The following is a 20,481-nucleotide window of genomic DNA, read 5'->3' as shown; positions in this document are numbered from 1 at the left end:
CTGTCCTGCCTTTCTTCCTGGAGGTGGCCTCTACATTTCCTCCCTGGTATCCCGTTCTCTACCAGCATCCTCTCCTCCGCTTGAAAGGATTTCCTGACCATCTGGTGTGTGACAACAGTGGCCCTGTGTCCTCTCCCAGGGGCTACAAGTAGCTTTTTTTGTGGTCACCTTTAGCTCAACTACTCAGGAGTTTCCCTCTTATGCTACTTGCTTGTTTTGGCTGAGGCCCACAACAATGTCATTCAATGTTTGATTCATAAAAGCAGTAAAACCTAACTGGGTTCTAGTGGCTCATGCTTGTAGTTACTCAGAAAACTGAGATCTCAAGATTGAGCCCAAGTAGACAAATCAGAGAGGCCCATATCTCCAAGTAAGCACCAAAAAGCTGAAAGTGGAGTCTCACAGACTATCCTGCCCAGGCTGGCTCCTGAATAGCTGGGATTATAAGCATGAGCCACCATCACTGGGCTTGAAATTGTTTTAAGAAGGCAGAGAACTTGGTACTGGCACAAAAAGAGACCCGAAGACCAATGGAACAGACTAGAGAACCCAGAAATAAAACTGCATACATACAGTCAGATGATATTTGACAAAGGAGCCAAAGACATACAGTGGAAGAATCATAGCCTCTTCAACTACTGGTGCTGGGAAAACTGGGTGGCCACATGCAGAAAACTAAAAGTGGTCCTAGCCTGTCACCATGCACTAACATCAACTCAAAATGAACTAAAGACCTTAACATCAAACCTGAATCTCTGAAACTACTGCAGGACAGAGTAGGAGAGACACTTGAACTAATAGGCACAGGCAGGAACTTCCTGAACAGAGTCCCAGGGTCACAACAAATTGGAGAGAGACTGGACAAATGGGACAACCTTAAAATAAAAAGTTTCTGCACAGACAAAGAAATAGTAACCAAACTAGAAAGAAAGCCAACTAATTGGGAAAAAATATTTACCAGCAATATATCAGACAAGTGTCTAATATCCATTATATACAGGGAACTCAAGGAACTAACCCCTCACAAATCTAACAAACCAGTCATGAAATGGGCAAGGGAGCTAAAGAGAGACTTCTCAGAAGAAGAAATAAAAATGGCAAAGAAACACATGAGGAAATGTTCATCATCCCTGGCTGTAAAGGAAATGCAAATGAAAACAACCCTGAGATACCACCTTACCCCAGTCAGAATGGCCCACATCCTAAAGTCAGCCAATGACAAATACTGGAGGGGATGTGGAGAAAGAGGAACCCTATTGCATTGCTGGTGGGATTGTATACGAATAGAACCACTTGGGCAGAGGTCTGGAGATACCTAAGAAAGCTAAATATAGACCTCCCCTATGACCCAGCCAAACCACTTCTAGGCATCTACCCTGAGCAACAGGAACCAGTATACAAGGACACGTGCACCTCCATGTTTATTGCAGCACTGTTCACAATAGCCAAGATATGGAAACAAACCAGATGCCCCACTACTGATAAGTGGATCCAAAAATTGTGGTACCTATATACAATGGAATATTATGCAGCCATTAGAGAGGACAAAATAATGGCATTTGCAGGGAAATGGATGGAACTAGAGCAGATTATTTTGAGTGAAGTAAGCCAAGAACAAAGAGAGAAATGGCACATGGTCTCCGTGATATGTGGATGCTAAAGCCAAAGTGCAAGGAAATATGACAAAGTAAACAGAACTTGAGAAACAAAGGACAGCACTCATTTTGTCATATCATTGCTAAATGACCCCATGTTCTTGACCATATATATGGCATATATATATATATATATATATATATATATATATATATATATATATATGCGTGCAATGGAGGGAAGCCAGGAGAAAACGCAGAATAAGTGGGAAACAGGATGACATACAACAAAGGGGCCCATCAGCTCCACTGGACTTAGAAGAAAAAGAACTAAGCAAACCAAAAACAGCGATGGGAAGGGAGGAATGAGAGGGAAAGAGGGAACAGCGTACACTAAGCAAAAGGAAAGAAATGTGAACAACACCTGATGTGAAAGAAATAATTGTATTATCAAAGCTCATAGAATTCACAAACTTAATAGACTATGATAATGACAATTTGCCTTGTGAAGGTTAAAATGGTGTTTGTGACTTTAACTACGTATCACTATTCTACAATACTGTGAAATATCTGAAATTTATGTAATCACCTAATCTCAATTTAAAAAAAAAAAAGAAAGAAAAGAAAAGTGATAGAAGGGATGGATTAGGAGCAATGGGTGACAATGTTGTCAGATATTTTGTATTCATATGCTGTTTTGTAGAATGGGAACTTCTTTGTACAACTACTTAAAGATAATAATAATAATAATGTTTTTTAAAAAAAGAAGGCAGAGAGCCGGGCGCTGGTGGCTCACGCCTGTAATCCTAGCTACTCAGGAGGCTGAGATCTGAGGATCACGGTTCAAAGCCAGCCCGGGCAGGAAAGACTGTGAGACTCCTATCTCCGATAAACCACCAGAAAACCGGAAGTGGCGCTGTAGCTCAAGTGGTAGAGCGCTCGCCTTGAGCTGAAGAGCTGAGGGACAGCGCCCAGGCCCAGAGTTCAAGCCCCACGACCGACAAAAAAAAAAAAAGAAGGCAGAGAAAATGCCGGATCTGAGGAGCACGGTTCAAAGCTAGCCTAGGAAGAAACGCCTGTGAGATTCTTATCTCCAATTAACTAGTAAAAAGCTGTAAGTGAAGGCATGGTTCAAGTGGTAGAGCACTAGCCTTGAGAAAACAAAAAAAACCCAGGCACTGGATTCAAGCCTCAGGACAGGCAGGCAAGAAAGAAAGAAAGAAAGAAAGAAAGAAAGAAAGAAAGAAAGAAGAGAGAAAGAAAGAGAGAGAGAAAGAAAGAGAAGGAAGGAGAGAGAGAAAAGAAAGAAGGAAGGAAAGAAAGGAAGGGAGGGAGGAAGGGAAGGAGAAAGAGAAAGGAAGGAGAGAAAAAAGGAAGAATGGAAGAAAGGAAGAAAAAACAAACAAACAGGGAGAGAGAGAGAGAGAGAAAGCAGGGAGAAAGAAAAAGGAGAATGATTAGAGGATTGAGTTTTAATTGAGATATATTGTATATGTATGTGGAAATATCACAGTGAAGACCCCTTGTTCAACTAATATGTTAATAAAAATTAAAAAAAAAACACATATGGCCAGACCAAAAAAGGTAGTAGAAATGGAGCCCAAGTTTCCAGTGCTATGCAAGGCTTGAGTGAGGAGACACTAAAGCCTGTTGTACTTCTTGTGGAAAGCACTTGTTTGCATAGTTTCTCCCTGTCAAAAGATATGTTAGACTGGGTTCTGGTGTCTTACACCTGTAATCCTAGCTATTCCTGAGGCTGATATCTGAGGATCGTGGTTTGAAGCCAGTCAGGGAAGGAAAGCCTGTGAGACTCTTATCTCCAATTAACCACCAGAAACCTGGAAATGGATCTGTGGCTCAGAGTGGTAGGGTGCTAGTCTTGAGCAAAAGAGCTCAGGGGCAGTGTCCAGACCCATGACTGACAAATAAAAAAACAAAGACATGCCCCCAGAACTCAACAATATGCTGGTTATGCATTCTTAACACTTTGGAATGATTCTGTTACCTTGGATTTTTTTATTGTTATTATTACCAAAGCCTATCTTAGTTTATTTTTTCTCATCTTGAGCTAACTTCCATGACTGCACTAATGTGTGTGTTTGTTTCTCTTTATTTTTCTAGGGTACCAGAAAATCTTGTGAGGAGTATAACTTGGCAGACACTGCAAGCTGTCAATTTTTGCCACAAACACAATGTAAGTTTCCTGATCTCCCTTGAAAAATCAGATGCCTGTCTTTAAGCTAGGTGGAGCCTGGTACAAAGTTTGTATCTGATTTTTGTAGATAGAATTGTTCACTCCAAGTTTCACAAGCCCAGGTTGGTGGAAGAGGATAAAAATGCTAATTGAGATATACCTTTCTGCTTAGGTTCTACAAAACCCAGGCACAACTGGGCTGGCAGAGGGACAGCATACTTGTTCCATGGTAGCTTGAGTTCTCAGATGCTGCAAGCCTGCTGCTCCCTCCAATACAGTACTGCCTTCATTACACACAGAGAGCAGGGGTCAGCTTCAGTGGTAGAGAGCCTGCTTGCATACACATGGCCCTGGCTTCAGTCCACAGCAGAGGAAGACAAAGAAGAAAAGAAGTTCTGGATGCTGAAGTTTCCATAAGTGCACTTTAGCTGCAATCTTGTTATTCTACCACCTGCTAGCTCCTATGGGGTTGAACTTGTAGAGCTAAATCCTGTTCCTGGCCTGTCTATCCCAAATACTTTTTTTTTTTTTTTTTTTTTTTTTTTTTTTTGTCGGTCGTGGAGCTTGAACTCTGGGCCTGGGCGCTGTCCCTCAGCTCTTCAGCTCAAGGTGAGCACTCTACCACGTGAGCTACAGTGCCACTTCCGGTTTTCTGGTGGTTTATTGGAGATAGGAGTCTCACGGTCTCTCCTGCCCCGGCTGGCTTTGAACCGTGATCCTCAGATCTCAGCCTCCTGGAGTAGCTAGGATTACAGGCATGAGCCACCAGCGCCCGGCGCTTTTTTTTTTTTTTTTTCAAGAAAGAAGGAAAAAAAAATGAGAGCATTCAGCCCCTCTCCTGACTGAGTCATCATTAGCTGAAGGCTAGACTCCTGGTCAGGTGGGAGGGTAGCTCAGAGGAGGAGCATACATATTTAGTATGCATGAGTGCTGGATTCTGTCCCCAGCACTGGAAAAAAAAGTTACCATTGTACATCAGAAAGTGTGGGCACTTTCCATTGTTAGTCATTTGAGTGATGTTAGCACTCTTCTGCCAGCAGGTTTTAGGAGAAAGGGAGACGAAAGGCCTGGTGTGGGGGAGATCTGAGAACAGAAGACAAATGTAATGCATACCACGGCTCTCTGGAGAGCCCCAGATGCTGTTTAGGCTCCACATTATCAGTGGGGGAGGGTACCGAAACTTAGAAAGAATTCCCAGAACAGAATGGGAGCACATTCTTGGTTACAAGTCTTCTGATCATATGTCATCATGATATTCGTGGATGTGCCCATTTATAGCAATGTTGTGAAGACCCTGGGGAATGAATTCGAGCCCTCAGGATCATTCATTCCTGACAGCCAGAGAGATTTCAATTACATTATTTTTTTTTAATGCCTCCCCTCAAGTTTTACAGAATAATAAATACCCAGGGGGGAAGAATTAGTGAGATTTATCTCTCAACTTAAAGATGTCTTTGGAGTGAAAACTGGTTAGGTCCAAGAAGACCTCCTTCTTCTTTCCAGATTGTAAAAAGTCAAGCCCAGAGTGTCAGGCTGCAGGCCAACAGCGATTCAGATTGGAGAAAACCCAACATTTCCCTGAAGTGGAAAACAACTGAGAGAGGAGAAGATCATGGGAATTCAGCATAGTATTTTGATCTGGAATTCTTTTTTTCATGTTGTTGTTAGTGAAGTTGTTGTTTGGATTTTTTTTGCCAAGGACATGGTCATTTGATTTTTTTTTAAGTCAAGCATTCTTTCTCTCCAGTTTTGCCCTGTGAAGGAATGTAGCCTGTGTTCTGAAAACCAGGTGATGTGAGTCTAAATTATGGAGTTGAGTCACATCCCCCAGGGCTGGATGTGGTGCCAAGAGTATTTGATGTGTGTGGGACAGCGCTGACATCTAGTGACTCTCCCTAGAGGGTGAGGCTGCTGTGGCTCTTGTTTATCTTGTCAGGACAAATGGCAGCTGGGAGGCAGATCTCTAGGCTAGCTCCTGCAGCCCGCCCTTCAGCTTATCTCAGCAGGCTCTGGGCTTGTCCTGTTTACCAGGCCAACTGATCTCAGCCACTCAGCTGTGAATTTTGCTTACACACCAACTTTCCAGGGGGAAAGAAATGGCTGTTTATCTGAAATTCAAATCTGAGTGTCTTGTATTTTTATTCACTGCTTAGTGCCCCTATTTTCATTTTGCTGTTTATCCTACTGGTCCTTCTGGGTTCTTCAAGAATTTGAGGGTTGGGCTGGGAATGTGGCTTAGGGGTAGAGTGCTTGCCTAGCATGCATGAAGCCATAGGTTTGTTTTCTCAGTACCATATAAACAGAAAAGGCCAGAAGTGGAGCTGTGGCTCAAGTGGTAGAGTGCTAGCCTTGAGCAAAAGAAGCTCAAGGCCCTGAGTTCAAGCCCCAGGACTGGCAAAAAAAAAAAGAAAGAAAAGAATTTGAGGGTAAAGAGGTGAGATGCATTGTACTCATCTGACAAGTTGTATTGAAACCCCTTTTTACAACTACTCAAAGACTTTTTTTTAAATATTTAAGTTAAAAAAAGAATTTGGAAAAAAAAGAATTTGAGGGACGATTCAGACTATAGAATGGAATTTGATATATTTTAGGCTGCTGATTCGTCTTAACAAGACAATGAGCAACTCAAGTGATTGTTCAATTATGCAATATTTACTAAATATTCATGTGTTTTAGGGCTGGAGGTGTGGCTCAGCAGTATGGCAGCCGCTGAGCACTACCCCAGTACCAGAAAAAAAAAGTTTTATTTATGCCATATAGCATAATTACTTTTTCACAATGTTTTTGTTACTAGTGCATACACAGAGATGTGAAGCCCGAAAATATCCTCATCACAAAACATTCTGTGATTAAACTCTGTGATTTTGGATTTGCTCGGCTTCTGAGTGAGTACTGAAGTTTTCTTTAGTTAAGTGGAAAGGACAGAAATGTTCTTGATGGGATGAAGGATCTAGATGCTACCAAAAGCTAATTATTGTATACTTATATTTAGGTTGAAAGCTTGCTATGAATTATAATTCTCTAGTTACAGGATTGTGTGATATAGTTATAATTTTAAAACATAAATACAGTGGTTTAATGTGTGTGCAATATATAAATTATATAATAATGAAGTAGTTATTAAAAGTATGCTAGTCTCCTGGTTGGATTCTCTCTCTCTCTCTCTCTCTCCCTATTTTTCCCCTCTATAATAATACTTCTCAGAAGTGCTATTTGGGGCTGGAAGTCGTGGTCAGTGGTACGATGCCTACCTAGCAAACTCATAGGTCCTGACTTCAAACCTCACTACTGTTTCTTTACCTCTCCCCTTCCCCCCAAAAAAATATTAGAATGATTTGAAACCTTAGCTGCAGATTCAGATCATCTGCAGAATGTGACAAATTATGCTATAGTCCTAAGCCTTCCCCAAGAGGACTCTGATTTAATTGGTTTGGTGTGTGGCCTGAACACTATTAATTCTTTTTTTTTTTTTTTTTGTCTGTCATGGGCCTGGGTGCTGCCCCTGAGCTCTTCAGCTCAAGGTGAAGGCTCTACCACTTGAGCCACAGCACCACTTCCAGTTTGTTTTTTTTTTTTAAATCAGTTGTGGGGCTTGAACTCTAGGCCTGGGTGCTGTCCCTGTGCTCTTCAGCTCAAGGCGAGTACTCTACCACTTGCGCCACAGTGCCACTTCCAGTTTTCTAGTGGTTTATTGGAGATAAGAGTCTTACAGACGTTCCTGCCTGGGCTGGCTTTGAACCTCGATCCGAAGATCTCAGCCTTTTGAGTAGCTAGGATTACAGGAGTAAGCCACTGGCGCCCTTCGTCACTTCCAGTTTTATGGTGATTAATTGGAGATTACAGGCATGAGCCACTGACACCCGGCACCAGTAATTCTTTATGTGCTATATTCCAAGTGATTTGAATGTACAATCCAGCATTGAGAACAGTGATTTCAAAGAACCACAGGCTTGGGTACGATCTTGATTCTATAAGTGTTTCCTTCCTAGTTTTGATTGCAGGATTCCATTGTTCTGTCTTCCATGTTCCATCCCTGGCCAGCGGGACCAAGTGACTACTACACAGACTATGTGGCTACCAGGTGGTACCGCTCCCCTGAACTGCTGGTGGGGGACACACAGTATGGCCCCCCAGTGGACGTTTGGGCAATTGGCTGTGTCTTTGCTGAGCTAATGTCAGGAGTGCCTCTGTGGCCTGGAAAGTCCGACATGGATCAGCTCTATCTGATTAGGAAAACCTTGGGTAAGTGTGGTTTTTTGTCCCACCTCTGGGACAAAGAGCCAAGTTTCCAGCTTATCTGATGCCCTTAGTGTTCCAGAAAGGGCATCTTGGAAACTTCAAAGATATCCACATTTGTTTAATTCTTTAATTTTTTTTTTTGGGGGGGGGTTTGGTCGTGGGGCCTGAACTCTGGGCCTGGGCGCTGTCCCTCAGCTCTTCAGCTCAAGGCTAGCGCTCTACCACTTGAGCCACAGCGCCACTTCCGGCTTTTTTATTTTCTGCTTATGTGGTGCTGAGGAATCGAACCCAGGGCCTCATACATGCAAGGCAAGCGCTTTACCACTGAGCCACCTTCCCAGCCCGATACCCACATTTGTTTCTGTAAAAATAATAAACAATCACTGAACATTTTCTAAATGCCTAGACGACATGATTTGCTCTTAAGCATAGTTTGCATTAACTTAACTTCCATGTAGAAATTTACATTTCTAAAAAGCCTAGCAGTTGGGAGAACGCTTTCACAGTTTAAGTTCATATCCAAAATGCTTGGGACCTGAAGTGTTTCAGATTCTGTAATCTTTATATATCCTTAATGAGATATCTTAGGACTGGGACTCAAGTCTAAATGTGACAGGAGAATGGATGATGAGGTTCTTCTGCTTCCCAATCGCCCAGAAAAATCACAAGTTCTTGAGATCCACTCATGTAAAGCATTTCAGGGTGTCTCACACAAAGGAAAGGTTTTTTTTTTGTGTCTCTTCCCTCCCCTCCAGGTCATGGGGCTTGAACTGTGGGCATGGGCGCTGTCCTTGAGCTCAGCTCAAGTCGAGTGCTCTACCACTTGAGCCACAGCACCACTTCCAGTTTTCTGGTGGTTAATTGGAAATAAGAGTTGCACAGACTTTGCTTTCCTGGGCTGGCTTTGAACTGTGATCCTCAGATCTCAGCCTTGTGAGCCACCAGTGCCCAGCCAAAGGAAAGTTTTATAAGATGAAAACTTTAGCAAGGATTTATTTTAGTATAACAGGTTTTTTTTTTTTTTTTTGGATCCGGTCGTGGGCCTGAACTCTGGGCCTGGGCGCTGTCCCACAGCTCTTCAGCTCAAGGCTAGCGCTCTACCACTTGAGCCACAGCGCCACTTCCGGCTTTTTTTTTTTTTCTGCTTATGTGGTGCTGAGGAATGGAACCCAGGGCCTCATGCATGCAAGGCATGCGCTCTACCACTGAGCCACCTTCCCAGCTCCCATAACAGGTTTTAAGTAGGGAGAAATGGAGACATTTTCTTCTCCCCATGCAGGAAATGGGAGTTAAAGATTCAAGCAATGGTTAGCAGGGCTTAGCTGGTAAAGCTCTAGCCAGTGAGTGAAAGTATTAGGTACTATGTTCAAATCATAGTCTTGGACCAAAAGAAAAGATTCAAAATAGCAGTTCCTAGCTGTAGCTTTTATACTTTTTGAGCTGGGCAAGTATATGTGGGTATTTCAGTCTAGCAACTCCTAATCCTTGAAAATGGTTCTGAGTAGGTAAGCTATCTAAGTGGGGCTCACTCAAAACTCAGGTAACTTTTAGGGTTTTCTTTGTCCAAACAAGTCTGTGTGTGTGTGTGTGTGTGTGTGTGTGTGTGTGTGTGTGTGTGTGTGTGTGTGTGTGTGTGTGTGTGTGTGTGTGTGTGTGTGTGTGTGTGTGTGTGTGTGTGTGTGTGTGTGTGTGTGTGTGTGTGTGTCTTGGTCGTGGGGCTTGAACTTGGGGCCTGGGAACTGTTCCTGAGCTCTTTTGCTCAAGGCTAGCACTCTACCACTTTGAGACAGTGCCACTTCCAGTTTTCTGGTGGTTAATTGTAGGTAAGAGTCCCATGGATTTTTCTGGGTTCAAAGCCTGGGTTGGCTTTGAACCACAATCCTCAGCTCAGTCTCCTGAGTAGCTAGGATTACAGGTGTGAGCCACCAGCACCTGGTACGCCTTGCATTCTTTCTGTCTACTCCTTTATAGAGAGTCCCCAGATTTTTACCATTTTGAAAGAGATGGCAGATTTAGACAGCCCCTTCTGGGTCACCTAATCTTTTGCTTTAGCATCCAGAAGTAGGTGTGATGGGAGGGGTGCTTCACTGCTTTTTCAGCGTATTTCCTGGTTTTATTTTCTGAGCCTTTGGATGTTTGCTGAAAGGAATGTAATTTGCTTGTCTTCTCATCTGTCTGTCATGCCTCATGAGCACAGAATACTTTTTTCTTTTTTTGGCAGTCATGCATCTTGAACTCTGGGCCTGGGTGCTGTCTCTGAGCTCTTCAGCTCAAGGCTAGTGCTCTACTAGTTTAGCCTCAGCACCACTTCTGGTTTTCTGGTGGTTAATTGGAGATAAGAGTTTCATGGAAGCCGGGCGCTGGTGGCTCACGCCTGTAATCCTAGCTACTCAGGAGGCTGAGATATGAGGATCGCGGTTCAAAGCCAGCCCGGGCAGGAGAGACCGTGAGACTCCTATCTCCAATAAAACCACCAGAAAACCGGAAGTGGCGCTGTAGCACTGTAGTTCAAGTGGTAGAGCGCTCACCTTGAGCTGAAGAGCTAAGGGACAACGCCCAGGCCTAGAGTTCAAGCCCCACGACTGACAAAAAAAAAAAAAAAAAAAGAGTTTCATGGACTTTTCTTGCCCTTGATGGGCTTTGAACCACGATCCTCAGATCTCAGCCTCCTGAGTAGTTAGGATTACAGGCATGAGCCACTGGCACACGGCTCACAGAATACTTTTATATCCACCTCATACCTTATCTTAAAGGTAACTACATACAATATTGTTAATGTGTCTGTGTTTTTATTGTAGCCCATCATGTAAGGTCATGTGGTATTTGCTACTTGTGGTGTCACATTGGCACTCAAAAAGTTTTAGGTTTTGGGACATTTTGGATTTCAGAATTTTTGGATTAGGGATATTCAACCTGTATTCTGTTGTTGTCATTTCATTTATATGTTCTTAACCCCAGTTTACCTAATTACTTTGGATCATCCTGACTCTATGGAAGATGCTGGACTGAGCCCAGAGTCTTGTGCATGCTAGGCAAGAACACTGCCAATGCACTGAGTTATGTCTCTACTCCGGATTTTGAGAGAGACAATATAGCACAGGCCGGCCTTCAACCCTCTTCCTGCCTCTGCATTACAATGTCCAGCTTGCCTTGTATTTGTTGTTGTGGTTGTTTCTCAAAGGTTCCTAAAGGTGAGATCTTGTCTTATATTTCAATTTATCCTTTACCAGTGTCTGAATATTGCAGACATCTTGTAGTCCAGGCAGAAGGCACTTAGCCTTCTGTTATTCCTCCAGTGATTTTAGAACCCTACAGTTGTGATGAAAAAAGGTTGTTAGGGTACTGAAAATTACTTATCATGCTAATGTTCACTGGGGTCTGGAACAAGGAATCAGAGGCTACCGTGCGTGTGTGTGTGTGTGTGTGTGTGTGTGTGTGTGCATGCTGGTTCTGGCCCTTGAACTTAGGACCTGTGAACTACATCCTTGAGCTAGTGTGCTCAAGGGGCCAGTGCCACAGCTCCACCTCTGGCTTTTTGCTGGTTAAATGGAGGTATGGATCTCATGGACTTTCCTGAGCAGGATAGCTTCAAAACGTGATCCTTAGATCTCAGCCTCCTGAGTAGCTAACGCTGATCCCTTGCTTAAAGGCTACCTGATCACTTAAAATGGGATGAGGTTCCTGGATGTGTGCGAGTTCAGTAAAATTCAGCAATGTGATACTCTAGCATAGGAACTCTAGCCTCGTTCATTTGGTAGCATGTGCAGGGCTCTGGAGGCTCTTCATTTCCACTGCACCCTGCCAAACGCCTCCCAGAGCCCAGCAAGGCCTCCCAGAGTACCTCCATACAAACAAAATTCCTGTAATATCCCTAGAATTTTACATGAGAGGGATTTTGGTTCATGTGGCTGCAATGAGTGCAGACTGAGGTTCACAAAGGCTCCTGGAATCTAGAAATGCTCCTTTTGATTCAATGCTTCTGATAAATCTTCTAAACAGTAGATGAAATGTATTTCCAACAGATTACTAATTGGTGAAAGAAGGAGAAATCATGGTTCCTTTTGGAATGTAGTCCTTCTATCTGAAAAATCTTCCATAATCTTCTATGTTCCTCTCTTCCTTCCTTGTCTTCCCTGTCTCTTTAAAATATTTATTGAGAGTTTGCTGCTGTATGTCAGGAATTGTTCTAATGGCTAGATATGTACATTTTTGTCAGAATTCAATTAATATAATTTCAACTTGTACTTGCTACACTTGGTTTTTTTTTGTTTTTGTTTTTGTTTTTTTGGGGGGTCCGGTCATGGGGCCTAAACTCTGGACCTGGGTGCTGTCCCTCAGCTTTTTAGCTCAAGGCTAGCTTTTTTTTTCTGCTTATGTGGTGGTGAGGAATCGAACCCAGGGCCTCATCATGCAAGGCAAACGCTCTACCATTGAGCCACCTTCTCAGCCCCACACTTGTTATTTTTTAAGGCATTATTTGCATATATTGTTTGAATTGCTTGATTTGGGTTCCTCAAATACATGGTAAACCTTTGAGAGCAAAAGTATTGCAGCCTTAGCCGGGCGCTGGTGGCTCACACCTGTAATCCTGGTTCAAAGCCAGCCCAGGCAGGAAAGTCAGTGAGACTCTTTATCTCCAATAAACCACTAGAAAACCGGAAGTGGCGCTGTGGCTCAAGCAGTAGAGTGTTCACCTTGAGCTGAAGAGTGCAGGGACAGGGCCCAAGCCCAGAGTTCAAACCCCACGACCAACAACAACAAAAAAAAGAATACTGCAGCCTTGTGTTTCTGTAGCTTACCACCTCTGGGCCTAACTCAGTGTACTGTCTGTTGTAGAGCTCAATACTCAATGCTTCTCTTGATTGGGAGAAAAATAAAACCACCCTGCATCTTTTGGTGGTATAGATACACACATAGATTCCATAAAAGGGACCATAGTTTACTGTTTGTTAACAAGTCTTACCTCTATCTTTCTTCTTGTTTTAAAGGGGATCTCATTCCCAGGCACCAACAAGTATTTAGCACGAATCAGTATTTCAGTGGAATGGAAATCCCAGACCCTGAAGACATGGTAAGTGACCAATTTAGAGAGAAGGCTGGCTAGGTTTTGCTAGGCTCACTCTGCCTTGGAAGTTTTGAAAAGGAAAAGTAGAGTAAATTTGGCTAACAAGCTCTTAGTCTCAATGCTGATTTAATGTTGAAACAGTTTGCCAACCAGGGAATTTCTTTCCCTGGTTGGACCTGTCATTTATCATTGTTATCAATTGATTCTGGGTAGCTAAGGATCCGTGTGTGTGTATCTGTGTCTGTGTGTCTGTGTATACACAGGAGGCTGTGTTATTCAAGAGGCTGAGATTTGAGGATCATGTTTCAAAGCTAGCCTGGGCAGGAAAGGCCATGACAGTATCTCCAATTAACCACCAGAAAACTAGAAGTGGCACTGTGGCTAAAATGGTAGAATGCTGTCCTTGAGCAAAAGAGCTCAGGAACAGTGCCCAGGCCCTGAGTTCAAGACCCACGATGGACAAATACAAAACAAAACAAAACAGTATATAAAGCAAACAGTATATAATCTGATATAATTCAAGTAAACATTTAACAAAATATATAATGTATATATACAAATTATATCATAAGTATAAAATAATACAAATAAACCTCTGGAAAGTCATGCAAAAAGATTTATATTTGTTAAATAAATGCCCATGTTTATATACAAAAGTATTAACAGTATTTCTTTGTAATGATATTTCGAGGTAAACTTTTTTTATTCTTTTGTTTTTTACCAGTTGTGGGGCCTGAACTCTGGGCCTGTGTGCTGTCCCTCAGCTCTTCAGCTCAAGGTTAGCGCTCTACCACTTGAGCCACAGTGCCACTTCCAGCTTTTTTTTTTCTGCTTATGTGGTGCTGAGGAATCAAACCCAGGGCCTCATGCATGCAAGGCAAGCGCTCTACCACTGAGCCACCTTCCCAGCCCCAACTTTATTTTATTCTTTATGGGTTTTAGAGGGGAGAAGGCATTAGTGGGGTTTTGGTCTCAAGGCCTCATGCTTACTAGCAGGTGCTCACCCTCTTGAACCATGCCCAGCCCTCTTTTTCCTTTCTTTGCTTTTAGTTATTTTTCAGGTAGGGTTTCAAAGTTTTGCCTGAGACCAGCCTCAGCCTCAACTTCCTACCTACAGGCCTCCCTAAGTAGCTAGGATCCCAGATGCAAGCCACCACATCCAGATAACAGAAACGAACCCTCCAGTTACTCAGAGTTTCCTAGTGCAAGTTCTGTCTGTTCCTGTGCTTGTGTTGTCTCTTCACTCACCCCTTCTGCCCCAGCTTCCCCCCCCCCATCCTGTCCTGTAGCACCAGCTTTAGGAAAAGTGGGTCATGCTGGGACAGAGGGAGGAATGACACCTGGCAGATGGGAGACGACCCAGCTGGCTCCCTGGTGACCTGCACATTCCTAGTTATGCTCCAAATATCCCTTAGCACTTTCCAGTTGGATTGTCTGTGCTGAGACATCAGAACCAGCCCAGGTTTCATAAATGTAAAAACCTTCCCATGGTCTCTCAGAGATGGTCCTGCAGGAGATTTCCTGTTGACACAAACACAGGAAGAAGCAGCGGGGGCTGAACACTTCAACATCTGTGCTGCAGTCCCTCTGCGGGGTCAGTAACCTCGACAGGGAGGCCTGATGGTTGCTGGGAGTGAGGAACTGGCTCCACTGGCAGGCTGGGGTGTGCATCACCAGCAGCCTGCAGGCCTCCTCAGAGGCATTGTTGCTGAGACAGCAGGGCCCGATCTTAGCCAACAACATATCAATCCCCACATTTCACACAAGAGGAAAAACTATGTAAGTGACTACGGGGAGGGAAAGGGAGTTAGAAGCTACTCTCAAGTGCTTTGTATTAACACCCTCAGATTTGTCAACAAATCTGCTTTAGGATTTTTCTCCCCTTCTGTTGAATGTAAGAAACTTAGGCTCAGCTAGGCACCAATAGTTCACATCTGTAATCCTAGCTACTCAGGAGGCTGACACCTGGATCCGGTTGGAAGTCAACCTAGGCAGAGAAATCTAAGACTCTGACTCCAATTAATCAGAAAATGCTTAGAGGCATGGCTCAAGTGATAGAGCACCAGCCCTGAGTAAAAAGCTGCTTGAGAGAGTGTAAGTCAGGCTCTGCTCTGTAATCAGTGATTTGCATGTAGACAATTGCGAATTGATAGTTGGAGCTGGTTCTCAGTCATAACACTGCACTCCAATGCTAGGCCATACATAGCACAGGGATGATTCATTAGATGAGTCTGGCCAGTTGCTCTGGCCAGCCGCTTACACTGTGCTATCTTCATACCCACAACACACTAGGGCCATTTGTTTTCCTCAGCTTGGCTGGTCTTCTTTCAGCAGCTTCCCTCCTCAGATAGCTTTTGTCAGTGGGATGTCTCTTTATCTGGTCAGCAGCAGCATGTGACTTGAGCAGAATAGCCTTATATGGCCAATGGGAGATGGATGAATGCCTACTCAGGAGACTTTTTAAGCTGGGAGCTGATTGGGGACCCACAGGCTCTTGTGGGAGGAGACAGTGTTTATGCTAGAAATCCATGAAGCATCTGTTCAGTTGAATAAAACTGTATTTTGAAGCTCCCTTTATAAGAGTGTAAAATACAATAATCTAGTGCCCGATTTTCTCAGGAAAGGCAAGTTACCGAAATTGTGGTTAAAAAAAAAACAAAAACTTTTATTTTTTTCATTAGAATTTATTTGTAATTTGCTAGCTTCTTCAGTATGTAAAGGGAATGGCTAGGAATCCCCCTACCCTACCCCACCCCAAAAAGGAAGTAAATTTAGAAAGCCATTTGGAAGTAGGAGAGGAGCTTAAGAGATTGTTGCTGGGATTCATCCCTTTAATTTAATCCTAGCTGCTCAAGGTGGCTGAGATCTAAGGATCAGGGTTTGAAGCCAGCCCTGGCAGGAAAGTCCAAGAGGCTCTTATCTCCAATTAACCACCAGAAAGCCAGTGGAGCTTGACTCAAGTGGAAGAGTGTCAGCATTGAGCAAAAAAGCTCAGGGACAGTGTGCATGCTCAGGCCCTGAGGTTAAGTCCCAGGACTGGCACCAAGAAAAAGAGAAGAGACAGAGACAGAAAGAGAGAGATAGAGACAGTGAGAGAAACAGAGGCAGAGGCAGACAGAGAGAAGCTGTTACTGGGAAGGTGACTTGGGGAAAGGCAGAAGTGGCCAGGAAGGCGTCAAGAAGATAATTCTAGTCCAGAGAAAGGTTGCCTTTGGAGGGAACCTTAATCTGAATGTATGTCATAAATTAAAGGCTCCTTTTCTTTTCAACAGGAACCACTGGAGTTAAAATTTCCAAATATCTCTTATCCTGCCCTGGAGCTCTTGAAGGTAAATTTATGGCTTCAGCAGAAATAAGACAATAGTTGTCATCAGAATTACATGTACCAAGCCGGGCGCTGGTGGCTCACGCCTGTAATCCTAGCTACTCAGGAGGCTGAGATCTGAGGATCGCGGTTCAAAGCCAGCCCGGGCAGGAAAGACTGTGAGACTCCTATCTCCAATAAACCACCAGAAAACTGGAAGTGGCGCTGTAGCTCAAGTGGTAGAGCGCTCGCCTTGAGCTGAAGAGCTGAGGGACGGCACTCAGGCCCAGAGTTCAAGCCCCACGACTGACGAAAAAAAGAATTACATGTACCAGTTCATGAAATGTTCTTTTTAGAATTCTCTCAATTTTTAAAAGGGGTCATTCTATTATAGTTGAAACATCTGTGTCCTTTAAAGAAGCCTACCATCATATTTTAAATCTAAATTTATACAAAATATAAAATTTAAAAGGGTAGTATCTGTTTTACAAATGGATTCTTTCCTTCAAAAAAAATTCATAGGTATATAAACCTTTAAATAGTAACTCCCTAGTACATGTGAAATACATTTTGATTTTAATGTTGTTTAAAAGCCAGATGCTGGGGCTGGGAAGGTGGCTCAGTGGTAGAGCGCTTGCCTTGCATGCATGAGGTTCAATTCCTCACCTGGGTTCAATTCCTCACCACCACATAAGCAGAAAAAAAAAAAGCCAGAAGTGGCACTGTGGCTCAAGGGGTAGAGCGCTAGCCTTGAGCTGAAGAGCTGAGGGACAGCGCCCAGGCCCAGAGTTCAGGCCCCATGACTGGACCCTCCCCCACCCCCCCCAAAAAAAGGCTAGATGCAGGTGACTCATGCCTGTAATCCCAGCTACTCAGGAGGCTGAGATCTGAGGGTCTCTAGTTTTGTTTTTGTTTTGTTGGTCGTAGGGCTTGAACTCTGGTCTTGGGCTCTGTCCTTGCATTCTTCAGCTCAAGCAAAGCATGGTGGTTCACATTTATGATCCCAGTTACAGATGGAATTAAGATTATGGTTTGGGGCCCAGGTAAAAGCATGAGACCCTATGTGAACCTAAAGCAAAAAAGGCTAGGGGTTGACTCAAATAGTAAAACACTTGCCTAGCAAGGGCAAGACCCTGATAAAAAAAAAAAAAAAAAAAAAAAAAAAAGAAAAGCCGGGCGCCGGTGGCTCATGCCTGTAATCCTAGCTGCACAGGAGGCTGAGATCTGAGAATCGCGGTTCAAAGCCAGCCCGGGCAGGAAAGACCGTGAGACTCCTATATCCAATAAACCACTAGAAAACTGGAAGTGGCGCTATAGCTCAAGTGGTAGAGCGCTCGCCTTGAGCTGAAGAGCTGAGGGACAGCGCCCAGGCCCAGAGTTCAAGCCCCATGACCGACAAAAAAAAAAAAAAAAAAAAGAAAAGTTAAAAATAGTATTTAAGGAAATGGAAATACTAATTACCCTAATTTGATAATCATTACACATTTGAAAAATATATCGAATTACTTTACTGTACTCTATAAATACAATTATTGCATCATTTAAAGTGATAAAAAATGAGTTTACTCTTACTAGATTAGTAAGCTCAAACAATTTAAAAGAATTGTGTGTTTTTCAGGGCTGTCTGCACATGGACCCTGCTGAGAGGCTGACGTGTGAACAGCTACTACAGCACCCATATTTTGACAGCATCAGAAAAGTAGGGGATTTGACCAGAGAACCTAACAGACAAATGAGGAAGACCTTACGGCAGAGCCGGAAGCACGTGCCTGGGGTATAAAAACACCCAAGGTTATAGTTTCAAATGCTTGCATACCTGCCACCATGTGCAGAGCTGGAATCTGAGTTCAAAACCACTACCATACTCTGACCTCTTCATTCTGGCACTAGGAAACCAATTACCTGATTTATCAGGGACCCAGGGACTCTGCCTCCTATAGCCCCTCCTTCCCAAGTCCTAAAGGGTGCCCTTTGCCTGCTGTTTCCTGCTGCCACAGGGGATCCGCAGTTTCTGACACAGCAAGGTCCACTAGTACATGCTCCTTGTGCTTTAGAAAATGAAATCAGGTTTACCTTCTGTATTAATATTACAGACTGGTAGCTAGGTACCAGTGGCTCACACGTATAATCCTAGCTATTCAGGGAGCTGAGATCAGACCTAGGAGAAAAGTCCAGATGCTGTCTCTAATTAAACAACAAAATGCTAGAATGGAGGCATGGTTCAAGTAGTAGAGCATACCAGCTTTGAGCAAGCAAGCCAAGTGAGCCTGTGAGCCCTAAGTTCAAAGGACCCTGTACTGGGGGAAAAGAAATCCTGATTAGTGCAAAGTGTTTAAATGGCCTTACATGAAGTGTCTCGATTGAAGGCAAAATCTAGCAATTTAGAACAGACAGACCATAGTTGTACTGGCTGCTCTTGGTCACTTCTGGATTTTCTATGTACTTCCTAAGCTATACCTTATATTGCCTAAGTCTTTCCATTGGTAGCCCCCACTGATTAAAACAGAATGCATCTGGGGCTGTGTGTGGTTTGGAGGAAATAGATGCAATGGTCATTAGGAATAGGTACTACACGAACCCCAGGGCCCTAAAATAGGCCACTTACTGTGTTAGAATGTTTTTCTTCTATTTTCTATCATATTACACACGCGCACGCGCGCGCGCGCGCGCGCGCGCGCGCGCACACACACACACACACACACACACACACACACAATCAAAAGGGAATTTATGTGCTGAAAAAGTTCCTGAATTGCCCCTTTTGTGATGCATTCTAAATAATGGGGGGGGAGGGGAAGGGGGGAATACAAGGCCCTGTTTTCAGCCTAACTGTGTTTTGCATTTTCATTTGCAGTACCTACCTCAGCTAACCAGCAGCAGCATTCTTCCAGCTTTGGATAACAAGAAATACTACTGTAATACTAAGAAACTTAGCTACCGTTTTCCAAACATTTAAGGAGCTTAGATGGATGATAAAGGAAGAATTGCTCAATGTTGAAGACACAAAACATACACATTTGAAAACAAAGCAAGAGTATTGTAAACATACCAGGAGGAAACATAAGCAAGTGATTGGGAGGCCACTTGGCAAGACACGATGGGAAATTCCAGACCTAGGTTTGCTGATTCGATCCACAGCAGAAAGGAAAAACTTGTTTAGAGTTTCACTTATGTTTTTCTTTTTTTATCTCAGCTGCTAAGCTTATGAAAAGAACTGTGTCTACTGCCCATAACTCTAAAAAAAATTAATGATATCAAAAAGATTCATGCTTCAGTTGTACTATATACCACATGTAAAAAATGGATTACAAAATGCCTGTGTTTTCCTGGATCTCCGTTGCCTTGAATCTTATCTCCTGCCTTTCTGATTGTTTCAACGTATTTAAGGATAATTTTAGTTCTTGAGATGAAAAGGTTAAAATTATATTTCCTGTTTGCTTGCTCTATCTCTTGATTTTTATATTTTAAAACATCCTTTGAGCTAGCCGCTGGTAGCTCACGCCTATATTCCTAGCTACCCAGGCGACTGAGATCTGAGGACTGTGGTTCAAAGCTAGCCAAGGCAGGAAAATACATGAGACTCTTATCTCCGGTAAACCACCAAAAAGCTAGAAGTAGGGCTATGACTCAAGGGGTAGAGTGCTAGCCTTGAGGGGGAAAAAAATGTTTAGTGACAGTGACTAAACCCTGAGTTCAAGTCAAGGATGAGCACACTTTAAAAAAATATATGTTGCTCAAAATATCTAAAAACATATTAAAAAATACTACAAGCTGGGTGCCAGTGGCACACACCTGTAATCCTAGCTACTCAGGAGGCTGAGATCTGAGGGTCACGGTTCAAAGCCAGCCCGGGCAGCAAAGTCCGTGAGACTCTTATCTCCAATAAACCACTAGAAAACCAGAAGTGGCTCTGTGGCTCAAGCAGTAGAGCGCTCACCTTGAGCTGAAGAGCACAAGGACAGCGCCCAAGCCCAGAGTTCAAGCCCCACAGCTGACCAAAAAAATAAATAAAATACAATTTTATGTTTGTGTACCAGTTTGTTTATGTGTGTGTGTGTGTGTGTGTGTGTGTGTGTGTGTATAC

At 43.3% G+C, this 20,481-nt stretch overlaps 1 protein-coding gene across 1 annotated transcript; it reads left to right on the top strand.

Annotated features, from left to right (window-relative positions):
* Positions 1-6,196: 6,196 nt before the first annotated feature.
* On the top strand, positions 6,197-19,843 carry LOC138839227 (cyclin-dependent kinase-like 1). Its single transcript, XM_070038832.1, has 7 exons — positions 6,197-6,223; positions 6,584-6,674; positions 7,831-8,031; positions 13,017-13,099; positions 16,366-16,422; positions 18,016-18,171; positions 19,252-19,843. The coding sequence occupies exons 3-7, from the start codon at positions 7,962-7,964 to the stop codon at positions 19,351-19,353; spliced, it is 468 nt and encodes a 155-aa protein (XP_069894933.1). The 5' UTR covers positions 6,197-6,223; positions 6,584-6,674; positions 7,831-7,961; the 3' UTR covers positions 19,354-19,843.
* Positions 19,844-20,481: the final 638 nt, after the last annotated feature.

Source organism: Dipodomys merriami, unplaced genomic scaffold (assembly GCF_024711535.1).
Source record: "Dipodomys merriami isolate MVZ:Mamm:240054 unplaced genomic scaffold, mDipMer1.0.p SCAF_2981, whole genome shotgun sequence".
Taxonomy (NCBI): Eukaryota; Metazoa; Chordata; class Mammalia; order Rodentia; family Heteromyidae; genus Dipodomys; species Dipodomys merriami.
Note: the sequence above shows the minus strand (reverse complement) of the source record. Positions and strands in the feature narration are given on the sequence as shown.